At 37.8% G+C, this 17,225-nt stretch overlaps 2 protein-coding genes across 2 annotated transcripts; both read right to left on the reverse strand.

Moving 5' to 3' along the window:
* Positions 1-3,384: 3,384 nt before the first annotated feature.
* Positions 3,385-8,470, reverse strand: tmem53 (transmembrane protein 53). Its single transcript, XM_037787269.1, has 3 exons — positions 8,207-8,470; positions 7,906-8,009; positions 3,385-4,822 (listed from the first exon to the last, which is right to left on the reverse strand). The coding sequence occupies exons 1-3, from the start codon at positions 8,259-8,261 to the stop codon at positions 4,121-4,123; spliced, it is 861 nt and encodes a 286-aa protein (XP_037643197.1). The 5' UTR covers positions 8,262-8,470; the 3' UTR covers positions 3,385-4,120.
* A 2,577-nt stretch (positions 8,471-11,047) lies between these two features.
* Positions 11,048-17,102, reverse strand: toe1 (target of EGR1, exonuclease). The gene is made up of 8 exons (XM_037787268.1): positions 16,855-17,102; positions 15,694-15,734; positions 15,428-15,524; positions 14,990-15,148; positions 14,363-14,476; positions 13,838-13,986; positions 13,422-13,584; positions 11,048-13,268 (listed from the first exon to the last, which is right to left on the reverse strand). Exons 1-8 carry the CDS (start codon positions 16,966-16,968, stop codon positions 12,396-12,398), a joined length of 1,710 nt encoding a protein of 569 aa, XP_037643196.1. The 5' UTR covers positions 16,969-17,102; the 3' UTR covers positions 11,048-12,395.
* Between the last annotated feature and the right edge of the window lie 123 nt (positions 17,103-17,225).

Genomic DNA, 17,225 nt, shown 5'->3' on the forward strand with positions numbered 1-17,225 from the left:
TGTGTGTGTGTGTGTGTGTGTGTGTGTGTGTGTGTGTTTGTGTGATGCATTTGTTCCTCTTTGTGTGTGTGTGTGTGTGTGAGGGAGCTCCCATGCTGCCTCGGACTCAGCTTCCACGAGACACTTTGCTCATTAGAGGGAAGAGAGGGCGACTTGAGTGACTTCTCGTCGGCTCCCCGCTCAACTTGATCACAAGGCCGGCCCCGCGGAGCCGGACAGAAAGTCGAGGTTTCGACAGCGTGTGTGTGAAAAAAATACAGCGTGACACACCTGGGTATATGTGTGTGTGTGTGTGTGTGTGTGTGAAGAGATAAGAATGGGAGGACTGTAAAGATTACAAGGAGGGATACAGTAATGAAAAATGATCTATCTATGTAACAAATTAATACAAATCCTAGCATAAAAAAACAAATTTAGATAAAGTAGCAGCATGTAAAGGGGGAAAAATCATCATCATTTGCCATAAAATCACAGACTTAAAATGAAAATGTCAAACATTATACAAAATCACCAGAGAAAGAGGCGCAGAGATTTGCCATTAGATCCTATCTGTTACGATGTGTGTGTGCCTGTCAGATAAAATACTGCACTTCCCAAACGCAATGATCTAGCAAGGGGGTTCACAGGGAAGCATCCAAAATGTCAACATGTACATAAATACAAAAAAATATATATTTCGATTCGGAGTGACATTAAACCGAGGAGGGAAATTGTTGCCGATAATAAACGGATCTCTGAAAGAAAAGTTCATTTCGGGGCTTATTTTGCGCGATAACCAGCGATCCAAAGTGCAGAAGGGGAAACATTGGTTTTAAGATTTTGATTATATTTTCCGATAAATCTGGCACTGATGTGACTCCGTACCGGAGACGCTCGCGGGTCTTTGCGATGATGAAAAGCCACCCCGGATTATTTGAATCCTGTAAATCACGGCTAAAAGTCAACGTGGAAAGCCAAGGTCTATGAAACTATCAGCGTGGAATAGAGAACATAGACGATATGTTACCGCATTGCCAAGTGCCACCACTTAATACCATTAATCTTGGTGCACCCCCCTCCTCCACCCTTCCCACCCTCCCTCCTCATCTCTCTCACTCCATCTCTGCGTTGGAGTGCTTGGCGTCCTCTAAAAGTATGGATCTTGACCGCAGCCATTTTCCGTGGAAGAGGGAAAGGCTAAAGAGAAAGCGCTGACCCCTCTTCGCCGCAATTTTCCCCTCATCAACTTGTGAGACTTCATTAACTTCCGCGGGGTAATTTCTTCTCTCAGTGCGTTTCTGAGAGGAGGGGTGTTATGACGTTTTCTTCCCATCCATCCACTCCCAACTATTCTCTTTTCTAGCCTTTATCTCCCATCCTTAACTGAAAAGACTCTTTCTTTAGTTCTTTAATTAGAAATTTACTTTGATGTTAGAAAAATTACAAGAAAAAAGATTTTAGGGAAGTAATGCTGCTCCCTTAACAATAATAATGATCTCAATTTTGATTAAGATGTTATTTCTTGGTGCACAAATAAGCCAACACAACCTTTAATTTTTTTTTACCAATTCACAGCCGTGCAAACCTGCACAGGAGAGTCGTCTGAAGGTAACGTTTCACAGCCTTTTATCCCTCAGGAGCCGAGAATAAAACACCCACTGCTGAACCTGATCGCTTGATGCTCGGTCGAGGCCTCGGTGAGATGTTGCATGATGGGAACTGTGAGTCAATGCTGCCCTCTTCAGGAATATGAATGTGACTGCACAGAGGAAATGTCATCCAGATATTTGCGTTTGCCTCATAGAGTGTCAGGTGTCGGTCGGATACAATCTACCAAACTGTGTGTTTATTGACTTGATTAAATCTCTATACATGTAACGTGATAGTTGCTATGATATGGTGCTACTGTGCTAAGTTGCAATCTGGGCTCACAGTCATTTTTAACCCCTTGTAGTGCTGGAGGAAGTACTCAAATATTTCACTTAAAGCAGCAGTGGGTAGAATTGGAGCAAATCTGATTAAAAATAAAAGTTATTTTTATAAAACGGTCACTATATCCTGACAGTAGTGCATGAGACAGGTAATCTGAAAAAACTCATGTGCCTCTGTGTCCTCTGGTTCTCCTAAAGGCATCTGCAAGATTTCACAGACCGGAGGAAAACAACCAATCAGAGCCGAGCTGGAGCTTTGTCGTCTATCACTCGCACTTTGATTCAGAGTGAACGGAGCAACCGCCGACAACCTCCTCTGCCATTGAAACGATGGAGCAGACCACCATCAGGATCAAAGCGGCCCGTCTCATATGCACTCCAGTAAGCGATGTTCATCCGTCTGTGCCGATATGTAAACTTTCCTCTTTCTCCCTTTCCTTCCGAGCAGCTCTACGTGATACATGAAGTGCCAGGGCCGGGCCTGGCGCAGAGACAAATGCCAGCCGCTCGCTCTTCCAAATGTCAAATCTGACATGTCGTAGACATTCGATAACCGTCCCTGCTGGACCGATTCAGAGCCACGCTCTTCAAACGGTCCCTAATGTCTCATGATGAGAGCGGGAGGAGGGGATTTGATCTGCCTCTGGGCACGAGGTGGAGGTCACGCTGACACACAAACGCCCTCTGGTGATGACGCACGCAAAGTGACTCCTTCTGGGCATCGGCAACACAGTCAAGAGATCAACTGAAGTTCAAATAAAACAGCCCTCATAAACCAATATAAGAAATAGCTGCCATAAACTTTCCTCAAATGCTTTACACCTTAGTTTTGACTACAGCCTGTCCACCGCCTGTAAATGAACAATAAAAGCAGCACTCACTACCTTTCACTTTACATTTGAAACTAAAATATCAACTTCTATTTGTAGACCAGAGGTCGTGTTACAGAAACTTCTTAACGTGCAGATCCTATGTTAATGGTGCCTTAAAATGAAACTTGTGAGCTCATGTTTACATGGGAAGTCGTGTACTGTACTTATTATGTACAGAAAAATTAACTTCCATGGGCTCTGCCATTTCTGACAACGTCAACAAACACGTCACAACTCATGAACTCAGAGTTTTCAGAAACTTTCCACTTACGATGTTGTGAATACCACAAGAGGGCGGCGTTCTTATGAACTCATCTAGTGAACACGGTAAACATGACCCCCACTTGAAGGCACCATAACTTCTTTGGTAACCATGGTACCACTATTACATTATGTGCTCATGGTTTTCTTACATTATGTGCTGATTATATGAGCTTTTATTACATTATGAGTTGCTATACAGGTGTTTAACTACTTTCCTACTGCATCTGGAGTGACACTGAAGTTTTCTTGAACTGTGACAGCCAAACCTGTTTGAAATCATTTTATGTGGCAAATCCAAAGCATTTGGAATCATTCCAAAAATAAATAGACTCACAAACTTTGCAATGAGCATTCTAATTTATTGAAGGCACATCAGTTAGAAAGAACACAATAGCTGTGCTGGACATATACATTCATTGTCAATCACCGTTTCCTAGAACTAAATCAATTGGGTATCACATATTAGGGCTGGGTATTCTACAATTCCACGACCAAAAACAATCAAAAGGCATTTTCAGTTTAAGGCAACAATTTATAGACTTTTTTTATTATTAATTATAAAGAAAAAGTATTATTTTAATGTTGTCTTCATTGTAAGATTAAAACCTTAAATAGATTGTACATTTTATAAATAGACGATACAAATTATTATTATCCCATTATGCCCGGCCTCACTTTTAGAATCACTACTACTAGAGTACAATGCATCACATTTTACAACAACATTAAATACCATTTAAATGATCCTAAAGGATTTATTTTCCAGTGTATAGCAATTGTTTGTATTCTTATTTTTTACATATGGTATATGACTGTTGCAAAAACATTGGAGTAGGCAGGGTTAGGCCTTCTGTGAATTGCACGGTTGGTTTTCCAGACATGGATTAACACCTAGACCACGTCTGTGGAACCTTCCCATTATGTGCACTGGGACGGGAAAACATCCCCAAGATCTTCAGCTCAAATTCACGCCGTCTTGCACAAATGTTCGGCCTCATTTTCTAACCGATTTTGTCTGATTTTCTTCACAAGACTACTTAACAAGAGGGTCAGAAAAATCTTCTCTCCCGAGTTTCATTGACTCTGAACCGTCTGTCTCTTCTTTGTCTCAGTCCCTTCCAGGTCCTTCATGCATGCGACCAGGAAATCGCGGCACTTGACGGCATACTGCTCAGGAAAATCACGGAAATGACCGACGTGGGGACTGGAAACAAAATCAAAACTGTCCACCGGGACGCCTTTCTGCTTCAGGGTGTCCACAAACAGCGTGATGTCCCGGTGCCTGATGACCTGGTCGGCTCTGGAGTACAGGTAGAAATGCGGCCAGGTGGGCGGCCTCTCCTTCACCGCGTCGTAGTGGTTCTTGTGGATGAACTTGGTCAAGGGGTAGAGCACGACGCGCAACAGGAAAACAGTCACTGCGAAAAGGGCTAAGAGGACGTACCTTAAAACTGGAGTTATTTTGGGCCCCAGGGTGGCCGTCAGCGCACGCAGGGCCCCCCGGACGTTCGCACTGCCTGGGGCGCTGTCCACTAAGGCCCCGATCACACACAAGGAACTGAACTGTTTATCACTGTTCAACAACTCTATAATGTAACGGTACAGCATGAAGCCCCCATTACTGAAGATGTGAAAGAAAATAGGACTGTTCTCCACCTCATAGTCATACAGGATCTCCAGCAGCTTCAGGGCCGTGCTGCTCAGCTCCTTGTAGCCAAACGACTCGGAGATGAAGACCGTCTTCAAGGGAGCTGTGTAGCGGACGGTGACGCAGCCCTAAAAGTGAGGAAAACAAAGAAAAGAAAGAATATAATATGAGTTGCTGACGGGTTTGCACTGCTGTTATAATGTCATAATGTGGCTAAATGGACAATAAGCATCTTCTTCTTTGGTGTTAATTTGCGGTTGGCAAACAAGCTTAAAGGTGCATTACTACCACCTACTGGACTGGAGTTTGGAGCAGCAGATTGGCAGGAAAATAATAATTGAAATTTTTTTTTTTTTTTTTTTTTAAATTGTTTTTCGTAGCAGATGCCCCAACGTAATATTCCCATCATTTAGTCCTGATATTAATTCCCTGCTTTCTTCGTTGTACCTGATGCACTCTATAAGAACATGTTTGCAGTTTCCAGTTTATTACAGTGCGTGTATATAGCATCTTGCACACTTTGCTAATGAATATAGTATGTTATTGCACACTTGCTAATGTATATACTATCTTGCACTTTGCTAATGTATATAGTATGTTATTGCACACTTTGCTAATGAATATAGTATGTTATTGCACACTTGCTAATTAATATAGTATCTTGCACACTTTGCTAATGTATATAGTATCTTGCACTTTGCTAATGTATATAGTATCTTGCACACTTTGCTAATGTATATAGTATGTTATTGCACACTTTGCTAATGTATATAGTATGTTATTGAACACTAGCTAATGTATATAGCATCTTGCACACTTTGCTAATGAATATAGTATGTTATTGCACACTTGCTAATGTATATACTATCTTGCACTTTGCTAATGTATATAGTATGTTATTGCACACTTTGCTAATGAATATAGTATGTTATTGCACACTTTGCTAATGTATATAGTATGTTATTGCACACTAGCTAATGTATATAGCATCTTGCACACTTTGCTAATGAATATAGTATGTTATTGCACACTTGCTAATTAATATAGTATCTTGCACACTTTGTAAATGTATATAGTATGTTATTGCACACTTGCTAATGTATATAGTGGGTTATTGCACACTTGCTAATGTATATAGTATCTTGCACACTTTGTAAATGTATATAGTATGTTATTGCACACTTGCTAATGTATATAGTATCTTGTATATTTTGTTAAAGAATATAGTATCTTGCACACTTTGCTAATGAATATAGTATGTTATTGCACACTTGCTAATGTATATAGTGGGTTATTGCACACTTGCTAATGTATATAGTATCTTGCACTTTGCTAATGTATATAGTATCTTGCACACTTTGCTAATGTATATAGTATGTTATTGCACACTTGCTAATGTATATAGTATCTTGCACTTTGCTAATGTATATAGTATCTTGCACACTTTGCTAATGTATATAGTATGTTATTGCACACTTGCTAATTAATATAGTATCTTGCACAAATTGCTAATGTATATAGTATGTTATTGCACACTTTGCTAATGAATATAGTATGTTATTGCACACTTTGCTAATGTATATAGTATGTTATTGCACACTAGCTAATGTATATAGCATCTTGCACACTTTGCTAATGAATATAGTATGTTATTGCACACTTGCTAATTAATATAGTATCTTGCACACTTTGTAAATGTATATAGTATGTTATTGCACACTTGCTAATGTATATAGTGGGTTATTGCACACTTGCTAATGTATATAGTATCTTGCACACTTTGTAAATGTATATAGTATGTTATTGCACACTTGCTAATGTATATAGTATCTTGTATATTTTGTTAAAGAATATAGTATCTTGCACACTTTGCTAATGAATATAGTATGTTATTGCACACTTGCTAATGAATATAGTATGTTATTGCACACTTGCTAATGTATATAGTGGGTTATTGCACACTTGCTAATGTATATAGTATCTTGCACTTTGCTAATGTATATAGTATCTTGCACACTTTGCTAATGTATATAGTATGTTATTGCACACTTGCTAATGTATATAGTATCTTGCACTTTGCTAATGTATATAGTATCTTGCACACTTTGCTAATGTATATAGTATGTTATTGCACACTTGCTAATTAATATAGTATCTTGCACAAATTGCTAATGTATATAGTATGTTATTGCACACTTGCTAATGTATATAGTATGTCATTACATACTTGCTAATGTATATAGTATCTTGCACACTTTGCTAATGTATATAATATGTTATTGCACACTTGCTAATGTATATAGTATGTCTTTGCACACTTGCTAATGTATATAGTATATTATTGCACACTTTGTTAATGTATATAGTGGGTCATTCTATGTTTATAATTATGGTAGTTGTAATAGTCAGGTATATTTATAGTGTATTCCAATATTCTTTATATATGTACATTTGTATGTACTGTATGTATTGTACATTTGATGTACTGTTCCTGTGCATTGCTTGGATAACCTGTTTGCTGTAACACAACAATTTACAATTTTTGCATCAATGAAATTCATCTATGTATCTATCTATGTATCTATGTATCTATCTATCTATGTATCTATGTATCTATCTATGTATCTATGTATCTATCTATCTATGTATCTATCTATCTATCTATCTATCTATCTATGTATCTATGTATCTATGTATCTATCTATCTATCTATGTATATATGTATCTATCTATGTATCTATCTATCTATCTATCTATGTATCTATGTATCTATCTATGTATCTATGTATCTATCTATGTATCTATCTATCTATCTATCTATGTATCTATGTATCTATCTATCTATCTATGTATCTATCTATCTATCTATGTATCTATGTATCTATCTATCTATCTATCTATCTATGTATCTATGTATCTATCTATCTATCTATCTATCTATGTATCTATCTATGTATCTATCTATCTATCTATGTATCTATGTATCTATGTATCTATGTATCTATCTATCTATGTATCTATGTATCTATCTATCTATCTATCTATGTATCTATGTATCTATGTATCTATCTATCTATCTATCTATGTATCTATGTATCTATCTATCTATGTATCTATCTATGTATCTATCTATCTATGTATCTATCTATCTATCTATCTATCTATCTATGTATTGTTCCTTTTGTCACCAGTTTGCAGAACAATGATTCACCTGTTCATTGTAGATGGAGCTGTATTTGGAGAGGTGTTTGTCTTTGCAGCCAGCCCATCCCAGCAGAATCACAACCGGCTCCTTTGTCCGCTGCCAGTGTCTCTCTGAAAACAGACAGACGATGAAGCAGCACGTTACCAAAGCTGTCACACAGCACCGTTAGCTACAGCTGAGCTAACCGCTAAGCTAAGCTAAGCTAAGCTAACAGAATGCTACACTATCACGGCTTAACCGTTAGCATGCATGCTAAGCTAACTGAGGCATGATGAACAGAACAGTAGTAATGACATGATGCTCTCACCTGATGTGCCCGCATCTGGAAACACGATGTTGTAGTCTATTTCATCGTCTGCCATGTCTGCCTGAGAGAGGATCAGCTGCTCATTTGGCTGGTGTAAATAAAGGATGATATTTGAGCTGAAAGGAGCTGAAAGGAGCTGAAAGGAGCTGAAAGGAGCAATCTGCTACCAGCTCGTAACGAATGAATAACACCCTGCTGCTGCAGAGAGACAGACAGGTCGGTGGTGGACTGTCACATTACTTCTTCTTCTTTGTGCGGAAAGCATCGAGCTAATGTAACAACACCGCCCCCTGCTGCATGACAGTGGTATGGCGGTCAAACTGGTGAAATGCTGCCTCATAAAACACAAAACTAGTCTGGTTGAGGGGCTAAGTTTGGAAATAGTTTGACGAAATAGGCTAAGTCTTGTCTTTAATTTGAATTCCCACTGCTTGTGTATAAATGGACCATGTTTACTCATATTTATGTTCCATAAAATTATATAAAATATACAAACATAATTATTGTATTATTTATCCTTGTATTAATCCCCTTATTTATTTACTCTTCTGTTTAATTTTCCCTTTTATCTATTTATACATTTATTTTTATAATTTTTAAAAGGATTATTTATTTTTGCAATTATTTTTTTATTTATCAATTATTATTATAAATATCTTATAAATGTATGTATTTATTTTTTATTTATCAATATTATTATTATAAATGTAAGTATTTATTTGTGTTTATCCAATTATTTATTTTATTTTTATTTTTAAATGTACGTATTTATACATTTATATTTATTTTTAAATGTATGTATTTATTTATGTGTTTATGCATTTATTTCTGCAAGATTTTGTCTTTGCATTTTACCCCATTTATTCCCCCAAACTTATTTATTTCTGTATTCTTTTCTTTATACATTTCTGTTTTATATTTATTCTGTCCTCAATACATTGCATTTATTTGTGCATTTATTTTTTATTTATCAATTATTATTATATATATTATAAATGTATGTATTTATTTGTGTTTATCCATTTATTTATTTTATATTTATTTTTAAATGGATGTATTTATTTGTGTTTATCCATTTATTTATTTTATATTTATTTTTAAATGGATGTATTTATTTATGTGTTTATGCATTTATTTCTTTAAGATTTTCTCTTTGCATTTCACCCCATTTATTCCCCCAAACTTATTTATTTCTGTATTCTTTTCTTTATACATTTCTGTTTTATATTTATTCTGTCCTCAATACATTGCATTTATTTGTGCATTTATTTTTTATTTATCAATTATTATTATATATATTATAAATGTATGTATTTATTTGTGTTTATCCATTTATTTATTTTATATTTATTTTTAAATGGATGTATTTATTTGTGTTTATCCATTTATTTATTTTATATTTATTTTTAAATGGATGTATTTATTTATGTGTTTATGCATTTATTTCTTTGAGATTTTCTCTTTGCATTTCACCCCATTTATTCCCCCAAACTTATTTATTTCTGTATTCTTTTCTTTATACATTTCTGTTTTATATTTATTCTGTCCTCAATACATTGCATTTATTTGTGCATTTATTTTTTATTTATCAATTATTATTATATATATTATAAATGTATGTATTTATTTGTGTTTATCCATTTATTTATTTTATATTTATTTTTAAATGGATGTATTTATTTGTGTTTATCCATTTATTTATTTTATATTTATTTTTAAATGGATGTATTTATTTATGTGTTTATGCATTTATTTCTTTAAGATTTTCTCTTTGCATTTCACCCCATTTATTCCCCCAAACTTATTTATTTCTGTATTCTTTTCTTTATACATTTCTGTTATATATTTATTCTGTCCTCCATACATTTGTCTCTGCAACCCTTGTATCAATAATTAATAAACCAGTCACAATAGTGTGTTTATCATTATATAGATGTATTCAGGTGCTGCAGGCGTGAATTCCCACTGTTTGTTTATAAATGGACCATGTTTACCCATATTTCTGTTCCATAAAATTATATATGCAACAAAATAATTATTGCATTGATAAAGACTACATTACAGTATGTTGTTTACCTGCAGTGGAAATGGTGACTTAATCAAGTCTACTAAGATCAGCTTGTGTTAGTTTGTTATATCCAAATATAAATGAAAAACATGTAAATTCCATAGTCTTGTGTTTGCTGTACTGTTAGGCTAAATGAAAAAATAAAAAATAAATAAATGAAAGGGAAAAATTGAGATGAAACTTGGCTATTCTAAAATACAAAAGGTGAAGTTTGTCCTGCGGGTGGCGCCAGAGTAAAGGCTGAGCTGTTACTGAGATTAAATGGTTTATCGTCTGTATGGAGAATTAAATGAGCCCAACTTCTACTACTCTGATGTCAGCTTGCTAGATTTTCAGCAACTCAATTAAACTTTGTGCAACATTTTAATTGAAACTAACTGGTGGTCCACATTATACTTGCTAGACGTCAGTATATTAGCACGCTGATGTTAGCAGTCAGCTCAAAGCACAGCTGTGCCTAAGCAGCCTCACAGAGCCACTCTTGTTATACTGTATACAGCAACATGGTTACTGATATTTTATTAGTGGGAATTCAGTTTGTGATTGTGGTACTGTTGGTGCATTAATCCTGATTTAATAAGCAGACCTGTAACCTATACAGCCTGAAGACGCACAGCGTTTCGACAGCATTATTGGCAGTAAGTACTGTACTTTGGACTGTCCATCACAATGTGTGTATTGTGTTATTGGTTTATTGTTCTGGTTATATAAAGGGATTCTAGTTCTGATCATCCCTCCAGATAAACCCACAAGATGAAATGAAGACAAAATAATCCTTGGTAAAGAGCATTCGTTTATTTATCCCACAGGGAACTTCAGAAAAGGGTACAAAATCTGGAATGTGGGATAAATACCATCAATCCTCATCTTTGTAGTATGATTAGTAGGTGAAAAATCCACAGAGGACTGCTAAAGAGCATATGAAACAGACCAAAATGGATGAAAAAAAGTGTAATTTTATCTCCCTGGATTGTCTACACTGTCGAACTGAACGTTTCTACCACAAACATAAACTGACCATTACCCTGTTCTTAAAAAGTCAATGAAATGATCAAAATAAAAAGCTGGTGGCTCTTTGAGGATGAAATGCTCAAATTAAAATTTTGACCTGATGATGAGAAAACTCAGGGATCACTGAAGTTTCTAATCTCTCCAATAATTGTCAACATATTTCACTAAAAAACTAAATTGTCAACCTCATGGTGATGGAGGAAAAAGTCAGGGGATCACTGAAGTCAGTAGGATTCATCCTCTGGGGATCATAAACGTCTGTACAAAACAGAGTAGGGTCGATATCCGGTTTTGCCGGTCCGGTCTGGTGTACAAACTTAAAACTGGCTGTTGTAGCAAATTAAAAAGTAGGCTACCTTTCAGCAACAGATGCTGACAGCGTCACAGCGTTAAATCCAGCTTGTATTGCATTAATAATAAGCAAAATGACAACGTGATTAACATAATATGTTTGTTTATAAACGGACTAACTGAACCGCTGGTGTCTGACAGGCTGATCAGAGGCCGGTGACTTCAACATAACACCGGCATGTGTTTTTGGGGGTGACGAGACAAGACGGGCTCCCGCCAGCTAGTTTATTACAAGCCAGGCGGCCCGGTAACATTAGCAAATGGTCGAGGAAGAGAGGGAGCGAGCGTGTGTCATGGACTGACGGTGAGAATGAAGTTAGCAATAATGTTATAGCTGTGAACGGAGCAGTGCAGTGTGTGTGTACAGCTCAGGCTGTCGGTGAATAAATAAAAGCCGAGTTCTCGTGTGTTGCTGATTAATCTGCTGATTAAAGTGAAGAGGGTTAACCCCGGAGTTAGCAACAACTTTAGCTCACTTAAGGTGGACATCTATTCTCACTTTAGTGACAAGCTGCTCCTCAGAGTTTTGGTAAAGCAGCTGCTGAGTCAAGTGCGACGCCTAGTGGTAAAATTCGGTACACCTGTCCGGTCTGAACATTTTAACACCGGCCCAACTCTAGTATAAAATGTCACAGCAATCTATGAAATAGTTGTTGAGATATTTTGCTCTAGACTGTGGTGTGGTGGACCAACATTTCTATCCGTATAGCCTAACTGTGAACCTGCAAATGTACACTACACTATAATGCTGTATGCACACTACGCTCTCCCTGCCCATACCGTCTCCATCTTCTGCACATGGGCCTTGGAGGATTTGGAGAAGGTGCTTTTAACCACGTTGAGAGGAGCTGCCTTGCCGCTGAGGTAGATCTTATTGAGACACGTAGGAAGCCACAACTGCTCCTCCTTCTCCTGCTCCTTCTCTACAGCTCCTACTCCTTCCTTCTTGGTGAGGGTACACGAGTGGGCAAAAATGTATCCCGTCATGAAGGCGTCAAAGCCGGCCCGGTGCGTTCCTGAGTCGGCCTTCTTCTTCTGATCGTCAGTCTTAGACGGCTGCACGCTAAACTTTTCTCTCCCTCCGTCTTCTGTTCTGCTTTCGTTCGTGTTGGTTTTTGTGTTGTTATCAGTTGCGACTGTCGTTGCGTTGTTTCTGCAGTCTGGGATAACTTCCGACACTCCGTTCCCTTCGCAGTCTATCTTCATGTCCTCTCCTTCGTTCGTGTTGGTTTTTGTGTCGTCATCGGTTGTGGCTGTCGTCGCGGGGTTTCTGCAGTCTGGGTTGTTTTCAGACACTCCGTTCCCCTCGCCGTCTGTCTTCATGTCCTCTCCTTCTTTCTGTTGGGTGATTCCGTCGCTCTCCATGAGAGGCCCTCTTTCTGGGCACGGCGCAACCTCTTGCTGGTCATCTGGCGTTTGTTTAGGATCCACCTCCATGTGGGGCATTTTGTTTTCAGGGGCACCATCGAAGATGAAAGAGTCTTCCGCTGCCTCGCCTCTACCTCTCTTCTTGTCTCGGTGTCTCCTCCTCTTTCTTTTCTTGTCCCCCGTACCTTTCTCATCTTGGAGGACGATCAGGTCAGTGTCATGGGATAACGGACACTGGGTGCCGTTCGGACACCAGCCAAACGCCTGTCAGACAAACAGAAAAACAGAGAAGTTAATAAAAATATTTACACACAAATACATACCGCACTGACCTAGAGAAAGGGGCTTTACCTAAAACCTGTTTAATCTCATTTTCCACTGAAAGATTCTTCTAGGTAAAAAAAGGTTGAAACTCACAGAGAAGCGCTGGCAGATCTCAGTCTGTCCCTCAGCAGAAGCCACAGCTGGACACACTCTGTAGTCCACATAGCTGGACATGTGACCGGCATACTGACAGAAGTCTACGTGAACGTGAGGCCCGGTCCCTCCAGAGGTCTCGATGCGACTGTTATCCAGCTTACTGGAAGGAAGAGGAGATAATATGAGGGGAGTAGAGAGGGACCATGTTGCTGATTAAAACAGACACTTTAAATGAAACATCGACACAGCTTCCTTTGTTACGGTAATGATATGAGCAGCACAATAATGCACTGAGGAAACACCATTCTGCTCTGCTTTTCAGCCGCATCCTTCATTTTCTTACATTGTGACATCTTGTGCATTATGTTTGACATAGATACAATTCAAATGTGACGATTTAAGCCAATACTCACCATTTCTTATAGGCATACTCCAGATAGGAGGCAGTGAGCCGTAGCTCAAATTCAGTCACATATTTGGTGTCGTAGATGCCAGCAGGAAACATCTCAGACAGGTCGGCTGTGAAGTTGGCCAATCGGTCGGGCAGATGTGCATAAAAACTCTGGTAGAAAAATAACAAAGAATAAAAACAGAGCCATTTAATCAGTGCAGTAATATAATATATATCATGAGGGTTTTTAACAGTGTGTACTCTCTTGTTTTTACCACAGCTGATGGTAACGCTTGACAAGGACCATTTTTAGAGCTTTAATCTGTAATGTTTTGTTATTAACTTCCAAAATAACTAGTAGTAATAACTAACAGTAATAACAGCGATTAATCTGCAAATATATTTATTGGTTAATTGTTTCATCCATAAAATGTAAGAAAATACTGAAAAAAAAGGCCAATGTCAATCATCAAATGTTGGATTTGTCCGACCAACAGTCCAAAACCCAAAGATATTCAGTTTACACTGATATATAACTCAATGGTACCTGGTAGAGGAAGGCCATGTCGATGAGGCCGTTGTGGAGCACCAGGGGTTTCTTGGCACGCAGCAGTTCAGTGAATAAGGCCCGGATGTGGACACCCTGATCGTCTGTTGCTCCCTAACAAAGAAGGTAGAAAAAGAAAAGACAGTAAGAAATCAAATAATGACATATATATTACATACAGTATATATATAATAGGGGTGCAACAGTACGTGAATACCGTTCAGTACAGTACGTTCTGTTCGATATACAACATCCTCTCGGAACGCCCTGTGACCCAAACAGCTGTTTACGTCTACTATTTGTCTACTTGTGTCTTGTCCAATATAATGTGAGCCCTGTACCACTAGATGGCGATAGTCCTGTCATGAGGTGTGCATCTTAGCAAGCAGAGAAATGTCAATAATAATGATTATCCCCATATTAATAAACAAAAAAGAATAATCAAAATAAAAACAAACTTAATGGATAAGCACTAATTTAGAAATTTATATTTTTTTTATATTGCAAAGATGTTAATGTAGTGCAAAGCCTGTTGTGGCCCCACACACATAACAGAGGGGTAGAGACGGGTACAGAACAGAACAGAGTGGGCTCAGGACACACAGAACAGCACGTAAGTATCATCACCTTATTGTTGCCCTTGCAGTAAGGGATTCCGTGGGCGTACTGCTTGTTGAAGTCAAAGCCATGCTGAACCAGGAACTGGACTGACTGGGGCTCTATGATGTACTCCTCTGAACACAGCAGGGTGAGGTTATACACCTGGACCAGGTACGTGTCTGCAGCCTGCGGAAGGAGGAGGAGGAGGCAGAAGATGAACTTCACGGTCATAACACAGATGTCTGCAGTTGCAAATTCTCTTATCTGACATGCACAAGATACATGACACGTGATGATGGTGTGGGAGACGGATCATAGATACTCACAAATCACTTATGTGTGAGAACTAATCTAATTCTTCTACCAGTATATGTCATACTCATCAGAAATACATAATAATCATTTGATATATGGACAAAAGTATACATGATTTATGGAATTGGAGAAGGCATCATCATATAGTACCTTGTCGCCCAGTTTCTTGTAACAGGCGATTCCCAGGGAGAGGATGGAGCGAGAGCGAGCTGCATGGATTATGGCTTTATATCGGTCCTCTATAGATCTGGAACATGACAGAGAGGGTCAGGGCGAACTAAATACAGTAAGAGATGACATGGCACTGATTCAAAACCACATTATTATGCATCCATGGCTTCTCGCACAACAACCTGTTGATCCTCTTTCAGGTGAGTATGTGTTAGGAAGAAGTGACAACTAATATTTTTACTCACTCGGCCAGCAAGGCTTTCCTGTTTCCAAGACCACTCAGCTCCTAAAACAACACAGAGAACACTTAATACTTTTAGTTTTATATCGGTGAAATCGTGTGACAAAACAAAGAGTGACATAGAAAAACAAACATACAAAGTATGTAAAGTAAAGTAAGACAAAGCAGTTACAAAGATGCATGTAATGACATTTGTTCAGAGTCTGAAAAAGGTTAGATCTGCTCATTAGAGTGTGCATGTGTGTATGGGAGGCAGTGGTATGCATATGTGATATGTTATATCACATATGCATATCACTGCCTATGCATATGTAAGTTATATCACATATGCATAGGCAGTGATATGCATATGTGATATAACTGTTTTTTAAACAGTCATGTTGTATAATGGTTGTACTGAGTTTGAGACATGGTAAGTCTGTATTTCATTCAGTCTGATGAATCAATTTAATTAGGTATTAATTGGTTTGCCAGGTAATAATGACAGAAGTTTGGTGCTTCTAACCCACCATGAGTTTTCTCTGTGAGTGTGGAGACTTAAATATTTTTTCTCAATAAAATGGGGAACTAATAAGAAGTCCTCTTTGGACTGAAACCATTTGTCTGTTGGGATGATGACAGCTTAATGGGGTCTGTGTGGTGGGTGTGTGAGTTGGTCATTGGTCACTTTTGCAATGTTATTACTGTAAATCTAATGTTACGAATATGTGCAATAACATGCTGATCACTCTGTGCAATAATTATACGATGCTGTGCAATAATTATATAATTATCTGACGGACACTTTGTGCAATAATCTGGCAAAACTGTAATCTCATCAATATACATATTGTATTATTATATTTTATATTGTATTATATATTTTATATCTATATTGCACTATCTCTTTTTTATTGTATTATCTTTTTTAGCATCTATGCATCTAATTTCGTTGTACTACACAATGACAATAAAAAGTGTGTGTGTGTGTGTGTGTGTGTGTGTGTGTGTGTGTGTGTGTGTGTGTGTGTGTGTGTTGGCATTCAATGTACAGTTTTGTTCACATGTTGGATCTCACCTCGGGACAAGTTATGACTTTTTAAAACTAAAATTTCACATACATAAGTGCCCATTTAACTCAGGTAACACGCTGAACAGACACACACACACACACACCTGCACTCACCGTGTCCACTGCAATGAAGGAAGCCGTTTTAATGGCCAGCACCATAGCAGGCCAAAGCTCTCTGAAGTTATCATTCTGGACGTCAATAACTGGAACAACCAGTGAAGTCACCATGTTTGTCTCAACTTATCTTAACATGTGCATACAGCTCAACTTATTCGCGCCAGAAACGTTCCGTGCTTTTAACCGACAGCTAACGGCGCTTCCACCGTAAACATCTCAACGTGCTTCTCGGGGTCCTGTGACAAAAAAGCCCATAGTAGTCGGGCTACTTCACCTGAGAGCAAATAAAAAGAATTTGTCACTAAATACATGCACGAAATATTCACAATTTATTAATACACAATTTTAATTATAAATCGTGTATTTTA

This window comes from Sebastes umbrosus, chromosome 12, assembly GCF_015220745.1.
Source record: "Sebastes umbrosus isolate fSebUmb1 chromosome 12, fSebUmb1.pri, whole genome shotgun sequence".
Classification (NCBI taxonomy): domain Eukaryota; kingdom Metazoa; phylum Chordata; class Actinopteri; order Perciformes; family Sebastidae; genus Sebastes; species Sebastes umbrosus.

What these genes read in the sequence shown, in the direction of transcription:
- toe1 (XM_037787268.1), bottom strand. Translation starts at nt 16,968, where the DNA reads ATGGTGACTTCACTGGTTGTTCCAGTTATTGACGTCCAGAATGATAAC. An exon ending in CCTTCATTGCAGTGGACACG is followed by an intron (nt 15,735 to 16,854) that starts GTGAGTGCAGGT and finishes GTGTTGTTTTAG; the next exon opens with GAGCTGAGTGGTCTTGGAAA. An exon ending in ACTGCAAGGGCAACAATAAG is followed by an intron (nt 14,477 to 14,989) that starts GTGATGATACTT and finishes CTTCTTTGTTAG; the next exon opens with GGAGCAACAGACGATCAGGG.
- tmem53 (XM_037787269.1), bottom strand. Translation starts at nt 8,261, where the DNA reads ATGGCAGACGATGAAATAGACTACAACATCGTGTTTCCAGATGCGGGC. An exon ending in TCCAGATGCGGGCACATCAG is followed by an intron (nt 8,010 to 8,206) that starts GTGAGAGCATCA and finishes GTCTGTTTTCAG; the next exon opens with AGAGACACTGGCAGCGGACA. An exon ending in GCTCCATCTACAATGAACAG is followed by an intron (nt 4,823 to 7,905) that starts GTGAATCATTGT and finishes CCTCACTTTTAG; the next exon opens with GGCTGCGTCACCGTCCGCTA.